This window comes from Rhincodon typus, chromosome 16, assembly GCF_021869965.1.
Source record: "Rhincodon typus isolate 14 chromosome 16, sRhiTyp1.1, whole genome shotgun sequence".
Classification (NCBI taxonomy): Eukaryota; Metazoa; Chordata; class Chondrichthyes; order Orectolobiformes; family Rhincodontidae; genus Rhincodon; species Rhincodon typus.
The window spans coordinates 57,338,076-57,349,477 of NC_063347.1; the positions used below are offsets into that span (position 1 = coordinate 57,338,076).

Genomic DNA, 11,402 nt, shown 5'->3' on the forward strand with positions numbered 1-11,402 from the left:
TGTTCTTCCAGCCTTCTGTTTGTCTACCTTAAATTAAGTTTGCCAATGCCTTGTATCTGAACTGCTATTTGAGGCTATCTGCAAACCAAATACTTTTGCACTAATGGCCACCATATCTACCATGCTTATCATTACAGAAAAGTTGTATTTAAACAATAGCTTTCCTGATATGTTCTGACAAGGGCGGGCCAGTGAGAGTAGTGTGTGGAGGCAGGGTTAGAACTTGTGGAGAGTCAGAGCTGCATTCAAAAAGAAAAATCAAGATGGTGATTGGCCAGTGAGTATTTCCTATTTGTCTAATCTAAAGCACAGTATTTCAATTGGGGTAAGTAGAACATTTCTGGTAATAGTAAGAACATAAGGCCAAACAAGCCCAGGGGGTTTAATTCAAATTGAAGAAATCAATTCGTAAATTCAAACATTACAGATGGCAGAGCAGGTGATATGTTGCAACTACAATATATAGGTGTTAATGTATACCAGTGTGATTGAAGGCAAACACAGCAGTACATTTCCGCCGCTTGAGGAGCTTCAGTTTAGAATCATTGAGGTCAAGCTGCAAACTCTGTATATCGTAGGGGGCAGGGGAAGAAGGGTGAAGCTACCTAACACTTTGTTCCAAAAAGGCATAAAGTCTTATAGCTGAATGTCCATGGCCTTTGTAACAAACAGGTGAATTGTCAGCTCAAATGGAAATAAATTTGCGTGTCTTGTTAGCCATTACATAACAATGCTCAGACCCGAACATTTCAGAGTACTTGCAATTTTGGATGGACAGGAGACTCAGAAAGCATGGTGCGGTTAATCAAGAATAACATTGGTACAACAATGAGAGGTAACCTAAGTTCTAAGGATGAAGATATAGAATCAGTTTGGGTAGAGATGATTTAAAAAAAAACAAAGGTAAGAGGTAAATTGTCAAAGTAGTTCACAGGCCTCAATGGTGGTGATGCTGTGTGACAGAGTAAAGTGGAATAAATTAATGGAGTGTTTAAGAAAGAGATAGCAATGATCTCGTGAGATGTTATTTTATGTGTAAATTGAATTTATCAGATTGGCAAAAGTAAACTACTAGATCTGTTCAGTGTTTTTATGACAATTTCATAGAGCAGTATGTTGTAAAGCCAACCAGAGAACAGGATATTCTAGACCTAGAAGTGTACAATGACAGGATTAATTAATGAGCCCATAGTTAAGGAGCCTCTAGGTCACAGCAATCATGATATGATTGAATTTTGCGTTCGAATTGGAGAGAAGGATGGGTCGAAAAATAGTGCCCTAAACTTAAAGGGAAATATAAGGATATAACGACCGAGCTGGCAAAAATGAAGTAGGAGAGTAGGTCAGTTAAGAAACAGTGACAAACACTTGAAGTTGATATTTCATAATACTCAGTGAAGATGCATTTCAATGAGGAAGAAAGGTTCCAGGAGAAGGATGAATCTTACATGGCTAACTAATAAAATTAAAAATAGTATCAAATTGAAAGAAGAACAGTACAATTCTTCAAAGATTAGCAGTACCTTGGAAGCTTGGACAGAATTTAGAAGGCAACAAACTATTTCCAATTATTAATTCTCCAGTCTCACTCGCCGAAGAATCCATGTTCACTTTTCCTTGTTAAATACATGTGAAAACTTGTATCATCATTTTGTATTTTAAGCAAACGTCCCCTCATTCTCTTATTTCTCCCTTTTTACTTTTTAGCAAAGTAAAGTGGCCATAGTCCTACCTGACCATAGGCCTGCTCTCTCAGAAAAAGTGAGACACAATTGATGGTGGTTTAACCTGAGGATCACCATGCCTCAGGTAAGGGGAGAGGTTGAGAAGGACACCTCTTCATGATAACCTCAACAGGTGCAGGAATTGAACCCATGCTGTTGGCATTACTCCACATCACCTCACCCCTTGCCTGAGGTATGGTGACCCTCAGGTTAAACCACCACCACACGTCTCTCTCTAATGGGAGAGAAAACCTATGGTCTGGTAAGACTAAGGCTACTTTACCTTCACGGGAAAGTAAAGAGGAGGGAGAAATAAGAGCATGAGAGAAAGCTCTCTTAAAATATAAAACAATAGTACAAGTTTCTACAGATATTTAAAAAGAAAAAGAGTAAAGCAAAGTAAAGAATCTTTTGGCGAGTGAGTCTGGGGAATTGGTAATGGGAAATAAACAAATGGCGGAAGTGTTTAACAAATATTTTGTATCATCTTCACTGTAGAACATAGAAATAACATCCTAGAAAATTCTAAAACTCAAGGTGAAAGAGAGGAGGAATGTAAAACAATTACAATCGTCAGAGGTAAGTTAGAAAATGATTATGGAAATAGTAGATGCACTGTTGTAACTTCCAAAATTCTCTGCATTCTGGAATGTTATCGTCAAATTGGCAAGTAGCAAATATAACTCTTCTAGAAAAGAGGGAGAGAAAAGCAGAAAACTGTGCTAGTTTGCCTAACCTCAGCCACAGGCTAAATTTTAGAATCCGTTGTTAAGGAGCCCATAGCAGGGTACTTCAAGGTGACGGCAGAGAAGGTGCTTTAGCTGGAGCTCATCCACTCCATCTGTTTCTTTCTCTTTGTTTCTCTTCTTTGTTTGTTTTTCTCTCTTGGTGTCTCTTCCCAGCCTCAGCATGGAACCAGCGAGGCGCCCGTGGCGGTGACTCAGCCCACTCTCTTGGCAACACGTGGCAATGTCTCAGTTGCTCATGGCGGTGTCTCAGCCCGGTCTCTCGGTGGCTCATGGTGGTCTGTCAGCCCGGTCTCTCGTCTTGGCGTGGCTGTATCTCCGTGTGCAAATAGGTCCTGCCCAGGCATGTTCTGGAGCCAACAAGAGAAGATCCGGGGAGACAGCAGCTTCAGCAGCAGCAGTGGTGGCATTGTGGCCCAATGCAGGAGGAGCGAGCAGTGAGGGAGGTCCCCTAGTATCTGCGGTGGAGTCAAGGACATGCAGCTGAGGTCTCTGGAGCTGTTCTGCTCAGAAGACTCATCAAATATTGCTGAATGTTTAACTTAATTCCTTTATTTTTCTAGTTTAAATTAAAAAGGATTTTTAATGTTAATTATTACCTGATTTCTTTATTTTTCTACTTGTTCTCTGAAGGTAAGGCTTAACTTTTTAATTCTGTTTCTCTTACTATTTTGTACCTAAGTTTTTTGTACCTAGGTACCTTTGTACCTAAGATGGGGCCATGTGTGGCGACATTATACAATTTTCAATGTTCTCCTGTACTTGAATATACATGACAATAAATCTAAATCTTAAATCTTAGAACATTTTAATGCAATCAGGCAGAATCAATATGGTTTTGTGAAGAGAGCAATCATGCTTGTCTAAATGAGGGGGACCTGTAGGTGTGGTGTGTACATGTATTTTGAAAAGGCTTTTGTTAAAGTGCCACATCAAAGGTTACTACATTTGAACGAACAAAATAGGAACAGAAGTAGATCATTAAACCCATCATGCCAGCTCCACCATTTCGTAAGATCATGGCTAATCTATTTGTGTTTTGAATTCCGCATTCCCATCTACCTCTGATAATTCTGCTTCGCTTACCTAACTTGAATCTACCTACTTCTGCCTTGTAAGGCATTAAATGATCCTGCCTCCACTGCTCGAGGTAGAAAGTTCTAATGTGACACAACCACCTCAGAGAAAAGATTTCTCCTTTAACATGTCATATAGGCTGACCCTTAATTTTGAAACAGTGACCCGTGGTTCTATACTCAACCAAAAGAGGAAATGTCTTTTCCATAGCCAACTTGTCAAGATTGTTGAAGCATATAAAATCCTGAATAAAGTCTCTCCTCATTCTTCAAAATTCCAGTGGAAACAAATCAAGTCTGTCCAATATATTCTCATTGTTCCACATATCAATCTAGTAAACCTCCTCTTACAGATATCAGTACACAAGAGCTTATGGTGTAGAAGGTAGCATATTATCATAGTTGCAGGTTTGATTTCTGAACAGGAAATCAAGAGAATGGATAAATGACTTCATTTTAGGTTGGCAGACTAATTAGAGGAATGCCACAGAGGTCAGTGCTGGGTCTCAAATATTTACAATCTGTATCAATGACTTCGATGAGGGCAGTATGTATAATGGATATATTTGCTAACTGTAAAAGAGATAGGAAAGTATGTTGTGAGGGTGATACAAAGTCTTTGCAAGAGAGATTTTGCTGAGTGAGTGAGCAAAATGAGTGATGGGAAAATTTGAATTTGGCCATTTGGGAGAGAAGAGTAGAAAAACAATGTTATTTAAAAGGAGAGTTGGAAGCGTTTTGAAGTATCAAGGAATCGGGTGCTGGTGCATAAATCACAAGTGTTAGTATGCAGGTGTAGCAAGTGATTAAGAATGCAAATAGAATAGTTTCAGTTATTGCATGGGGAATGGAACATAAAAGTAGAGCATTGTTATCACAATTGTACAGAGTGGCGAGACCACATCTCATACCCTATACAGTTTTGGTCTCCTTAAATTAAATAAATGCATTGGTAGCAGAATACTTACTCCTCTGATTCTTGAGATAAGCGGTTATCTTGTGTGGAAAGGTGGACTGACTGGGCCCGTATTCATTGAAATTTTGAAGAATAAGGGGTGATCTTATTGAAATATGAAAGACACTGAGGGTAATTAACAGGATCTCCTCCTGCTGCCTCCAGAACATACCTGGGCAGGACCCATTTGCACGCCAAGATACAACCATGGCAAGCCGAGAGACTGAGCTCACGGACCACCACGAACTGCTGAGACACCACCGCAAGACGCCAAGAGTCCAGGCTGAAACACTGCCACTTGTTGCCAAGAGACCGGGCTGAGTCACCGCCATGGGTACCCAGCCAGTTCCGAGCTGTTCCAAGAGGATGTTTCCTCTTGTGGGAGAAACTGGAACCGGGGACACATTTTAAAAATATACAGTCCCATCTAAAATGAAGATTAGAATTGTTTTTTCTTTGAGAGTCCATGCTCTATGAAATCCTCTTCCACTGAGTACAGTGGAGGGTATGCCATTTAACGTTGTTAAAGCTGAATTAGATAGATTCCTGACTAATGAGAAAGTCAACAGGTATAGGGATGGACAGGAAAGTTAAGGCCACAATCAGATTGGCCACAATCTTATCAAATGGTGGAGCATGTTTTGAGGGCCTGAATGGTCTATTCCTGCTCGTAAAATTAACATTTGTGAAATGCAGCCATCCGTTTGTAGTAACACCTATAGCCTGTTTTGCAGTGTAACAGATAACTGTTGTTAGGGAAGGCATGTTCAGTTGAAAGATCATCAAACTGAAAGGTGACTGTTTCTCCAGAGATAGTGGATTATGTGCTGAATATTTCCAAAATGAGCAATAGTTTGGTCTTATAAAAGGTCCCTGTTCTAAGACCATAAGAAATAGCAACAGGAGTAGGCCATTTGGCCCCTTGAACCTGTTTCACAATTCGATAGGATTATGGCTGATTCAATACTCCTCACGTCCATTTGTAGTGGACAGTGAAGAAGATTATCTCAGTGTACAAACAAGGCCTTGATCAGATGGGCCAAGGAGTGGCACACTGTGTTTAATTTAAATAACTGTGAGGCGTTGCATTTTGGTAAGGCAGATCAGGGCAGGACTGATACAGTTAATGGTAGGAGTGTTGCCAAACAAAGAGACCTGGGGGTGCAGGTGCATAGTTCCTTGAAAGTGGAGTTGCATGTAGATGGTGGTGAAGGTGGTATTTGGCACACTTATCTTAATTGGTCAGAACGTTGAGAATAGGAGTTGGGAGGTCACATTGCAGCTGAACGGGACATTGGTGAGGCCACTTTTAGAATACTGCATACAATTCTGGCCGTAGAGCTGTACAGCACAGAAAAAGGCCGTTCAGTGTAACTCATCCACGCCGACCAGATATCCTAAATTAATCTAGTCCCATTTGCCAGCATTTGGCCCATAGCCCTCTAAACCCTTCCTATTTGTATACCCATCCACATGCCTTGTAAATGTTCTAATTGTACCAGCCTCCACCACTTTCTGTGGCAGCTCATTCCACATGCACCACCCTCTGTGTGAAAAAGTTGTCCTTTATGTTGTCCCTTTCAAATCTTTCCTCTCTTACCTTAAATCTATGCCCTTTAGTTTAGGCCTTCCCCACCCTGGGGAAAAGACCTTGGGCTAGTCACCCTATCCATGCCCCCCGTGGTTTTGTAAACTTCTATAAGGTCACCCCTCAGCCTCCAACGCTTCAGGGAAAATAGCCCTAGCCTATCCAGCCTCTTGCTATAGTTCAAAACCTCCAATCCTGGGGCAACATCCTTGTAAATCTTTTCTGAACCCTTTCAAGTTCCACAACATCCTTCCTGTAGCAGGGAGACTGGAATTGAATGCAGTATTCCAAAAGTGACCTAACCAATATCCTGTACAGTCACAACATGACCTCCCAACTCCTTTATTCAATGCACTGACCAATAAAGGCAAGCACAAGAAACACCTTCTTCACTATCTTGACTACCTGCAACTCCACTTTCAAGGAACTGTGAACCTGCACTCCAAGGTCTCTTTGTAAGACCTTACTATTAAGTGTATAAGTCCTGCCCTGATTTGCCTTTCCAAAATACAGCACCCCTCACATTTATCTAAATTAAACTCCATCTGCCATTCCTTGGCCCATTGGCCCATCTAATCGAGGTCCTGTTGTACTCTGAGGTTACCTTCTTTGCTGTCCACTGCACCCCCAATTTTGGTGTCATCTGTAAACTTACTAACCATCTCTCCTATGTTCACATCCAAATCATTTATAGTAAATGACGGAAAGCAGTTGATCCAGCATCGATCCTTCTGGTACAGTGCTGGTCACAAGCCTCCAGTGTCCCTCTGTCTTCTACCTTTGAGCCAGTTCTGTATCCAAATGGCAGTTCTCCCTGTATTCCGTGTGATCTAACCTTGCTAAGCAGTCTACCATGAGGAACCTTGTCGAACGTCTTACCGAAGTCCATGTAGATCACCGCTCTGCCCTCATTAATACTCTTCGTTACTTCTTCAAAAAAAACTCAATCAAATTAGAGAGACACGATTTCCCACACACAAAGCCATGTTGACTATCCATAATCAGTCCTTGTCTTTCCAAATACATGTAAATCCTGTCCCTCAGGATTCCCTCCAACAACTTGTCCCAGCACTGATGTCAGGCTCACCGGTCTATAGTTCCCTCACTTTTCCTTACTACCTTTCTTAAATAATGACACTATGTTAGTCAACATCCAGTCTTCTGGCAGTTCACCCGTGGCTATTGGTGATACAAATATCTCAGCATGGGGCCCAGCAATCACTTCCCTAACTTCTCACAGAGTTCTAGGGTGCACCTGATCAGGTCCTAGGGATTTACCCAACTTTATGCATTTTAAGACATCCAGCATCCCTCCTCTGTAATATGGACATTTTTCAAGATGTCGCTATTTATTTCCCCTAGTCCTCTAACTTCCATATGCTTCTTCACAGTGAATACTGATGCAAAATACCCATTTAGTATCTCACCCATCCCCTGCGGTTCCACACATAGGCAGCCTTGCTGATCTTTAAAAGGCCCTATTCTCTCCCTGGTTACTCTTTTGTTCTTAATGTATTTGTAGAGTCCCTTTGGACTCTCCTTAACCCTATTTGCCAAAGCTATCTGATGTCCCCTTTTTGCCCTCCTGATTTCCCTCTTAACTATACTTCTACTGCCTTTATACTCTTCTAAAAATTCACTCGATCCCTGCTGTCTATACTTGACATATGCTTCCTTCTTCTTCTTGGTCAAAACCTTAATTTCCCTAGTTAATCAGCATTCCCTGCATCTACCAGCCTTGCCCTTCACCCTAACAGGAACTAACTGTCTCTGGACTCTCATTATCTTATTTTTGAAAGCTTCCCATTTTCTAGCCACCCTGCGAATTTCTGCTCCCAATCAACTTTTGAAAGTTTTTGCCTATTACCGTCAAAAGTGGCCTTCCTCCAATTTAGAACTTTAACTTTTAGATCCAGTCTATCCTTTTCCATCACTATTTTGAAACTAATAGAATTATGGTCATTGGCCCCAAAGTGCTTCCCCACTGATAATTCAGTGACATGCCATTGCCTTATTTCCCAAGAGTAGGTCAAGTTTTGCACTTTCCCAAGTAGGTACATCCACATACTGAATCAGAAACTTTTCTTGTACACACCTAACAAATTATTCTCCATCCAAGCCCTTAACATTATACAAAGTTGCTGGAAAAGCTCAGCAGGTCGGGCAGCATCTGTGAAGGAGAAAACAGAGTTAATGTTTCGGGTCCGAGTGACCCTTCCTCAGAACAGGGAGGGTTAACTCTGTTTTCTCCTTCACAGATGCTGCCAGACCTGCTGAGCTTTTCCAGCAACTTTGTTTTTGTTCCTGATTTACAGCATCCGCAGTTCTTTTGGTTTTCCCTTAACATTATGGCAGTCCCAGTCTATGTTTGGAAAGTTAAAATCCCCGACCATAGCCACCCTATTATTTTTACAGATAACTGAGATCTCCTTACCAATTTGTCTCTCAAAGTCCTGATGACTATTGGGGGTTGTCAGTACAATCCCGGTAAGGTGATCATCCCTTTCTTATTCCTTGGTTCCACTCAGATAAGTTCCCTGGAGGAACTCCCAAGAATCTTCCCCCTAAGTACAGCTGTAATGTTATCCCTAATCAAAAACGCCACTCCCTCTCCTCTCTTGCGCCCCTTTCTATCCTACCTATAGGATCTACACTCCAGAACATTAAGTTGCCAGTCCTGTCCATCCCCCAGCCACGTTTCTGTAATCGCTATGATATCCCAGTCCCATGTTCCCAACCATGTCCTGAGTTCATCTGCCTTACCTGTTAGGCCTCTTGAATTGAAATAAATTCAGTTTAATTTATCAGTACTATCTCATTCTCTGCTTTGTTTCTTCCTGCCCTGAACTGTTTGATTTCTTCCTTTTCCAAACAGCACCAGTCTCATACTGATCTCTTTTCTCACTACCTGTCTGGGTCCCACCCAAACCCCTTCCTAGTTTCAATCCTCCCAAGCAGCTCTAGCAAATCTCCCCGCCAGTATATTAGTCCCCTTCCAAATCACGTGCAATGTCTTTCTCATACAGGTCACTTCCACCCCAGAAGAGATTCCAATGATCGTAAAATGTGAATCCTTCTCTCCTGCACCAGCTCCTCTGCTCTGTCCTACTTCTACTCTCACTAGCTTGTGGCACCTAGAATATTCCAGACCACTACCCTCAAGGACCTACTTTAAAATGCCTGCCTAACTTCCTATATTCTCTACTCAGCATCTCTTCCTATGTCATTAGTTCCAATGTGTACAATGAGCTCCTGCTGGTCCCTCTCTCCTTTGAGAATATTCTCCGAGATACCCTTGATCCTGGCACCAGGGAGGAAACACAAATTCTGATGTCCGTTGTCAGCCACAGAAACGTCTGACTGTGCCTCTGACTAGAGAGTCTCTAATCACAATCAATCACTTGGAACCTGACATACCTCTCGTTACATTAGAGCCAGTCTCAGTACCAGAAACCTGGCTGTCAGTGCTACATTCCCCTGAGAGTCCCTCACCCCCTACATTTTCCAAAACAGCCCTTCTATCAGAAGGTTTTGTTAAACTTGAGAGGGTGCAGAAAAGATTTACAAAGATGTTGCCAGGACTGGAGGTTTAGAATTGTAAGGAGAAGATGATCAAACTGGGGTTGTTTTTTTACCCTGAGTGTCAGAGGCTTATAGAGGTTTATAAAATTGTGAGGGGCACAGATAGGGTGAACAGCCAAGGTATTTTTCCTAGGGTAGGAAAGTCCAAAACTAGAGGGCATTAGTTTAAGGCGAAGGTGGAACGATTTAGAAATGACCAGAGGTGTAACTTTTTCATGCACTCGTTGGTGCGTGTATGGGATGAGCTGCCAGAGGAAGTGGTGGAGGTTGGTACAATTACAACACTTGAAAGGCATCAGGATGGATACATGAAAAGGAAGAGTTTAGAGCGATAAAGGCCAAATGCTGGCAAATGGGACTAGGTCAAATTGGGATGTTTGGTTGGCATGGATGAGTTGGACCGAAGGGTCTGTTTCCATGCTGTACAGCTGTGACTGTAACCCTTGATTTCCCTACTGATCAAGAATCTCTATGCAACCACAACTCTCTTTGGCAAGAAGTTCCAAAGACTCTCAACCACCTTGAGAGAAGAACAAAAACAAAGTTGCTGGAAAAGCTCAGCAGATCTGGCAGCATCTGTGAAGAAAAAAACAGAGTTAACATTTCGGGTCCGGTGTCCCTTCCTCAGAACTCAGTGAAAAGAACTTGAGAGAAGAAATTCTTCATTTCATTTTAAATTGGCACCCCTTTATTCTAAGACTATGCCCCCGGTCCTAAATACTCCCATGAGTGGTAGTAGTCTCTCAGTGTTTTTTCTGTCAAGCCCCTTTAGAATTCTCTATGTTCCAAAGAGATCGTCCCTCATTCTTCTAAACTCCAGTGAGTAGAATCCCATCCTGTTTAGCCTTTGTTCATAAGACAATCCCTCCACGCTGGGGATCATCTTTGTGAAACTTCTCAGAACTGTCACCAGTGAAATAATACATTTTAAATTAGGGACCGAAACAGTTTAGAATACTCCAGATGTGGTCTCACCAGCACCTTATACAGTTGCAGTAAGACTGCCCTACTCTTATACTCCAACTCCATTGAAATACGGACCAATTGAGTCATGAAATGCTTACAACTACTTGACAGGTTATGCAAGACCTTAATTAAATGTCTTATCTGAGAGATAGCACTCTGTTAATACTGCACTGGAGTGTCAGTTTGAGAATCTCTGAATTGGAACACAACTTTAAAAGCACAGTGAAATGAGGCAGTTAAATTCACAGTAAGAAGCAAAATGAGAAATGAGCCATTTAGTACCAAAAAAGAAGTCACCTTGCAGAAATATTTAAACAAATGAAGACAGGATTTCAAAAGTGCCAACTTTCCAACTGAATCCAATCAGGTGGCGATCCCAGTGCACTATGGGGGTTGTAGTTCCAATCTGTTGATTGATTGACCGGAAGCGGGCACGGATGGACTACAATTCCCGACTGTAACAGCGGCGGCAGTATGAGCGCAGGCGCACTGTGCAGGAGTGGTGTCTGAGATGCTGGTGGCTGGAGCTCGCCTCGGAGCCCGGCTCCGACTGCAGCCGGAGGCAGCCAGACGGCTACGTCGCAATTACAGCCAGGACCATGGCGGCACGGTAATTCCTGGGCACCAGGTTACAGGGGAGTTACATGAATGGAGGCGGGATACAAATGGTGTTCACAGGTTAGAAGGAGGTTAGTATGACAGAATCTGCTGATGGACACAGTACCTGCCGATGGGGGATTCAGACCGGGGTGGGTTATCGCAGTA

The 11,402-nt window shown here is 42.2% G+C and overlaps 1 protein-coding gene across 1 annotated transcript in view; it reads left to right on the forward strand.

Annotated features, from left to right (window-relative positions):
* Positions 1-11,137: 11,137 nt before the first annotated feature.
* Positions 11,138-11,402, forward strand: part of LOC109931861 (aminomethyltransferase, mitochondrial) — a 17,906-nt gene continuing 17,641 nt past the window's right edge. Inside the window, exon 1 of the mRNA XM_020531125.2 lies at positions 11,138-11,247. Coding sequence (XP_020386714.2) covers positions 11,149-11,247 — 99 coding nt within the window. The 5' untranslated portion in view covers positions 11,138-11,148. The remainder of the gene's footprint in view (positions 11,248-11,402) is intronic.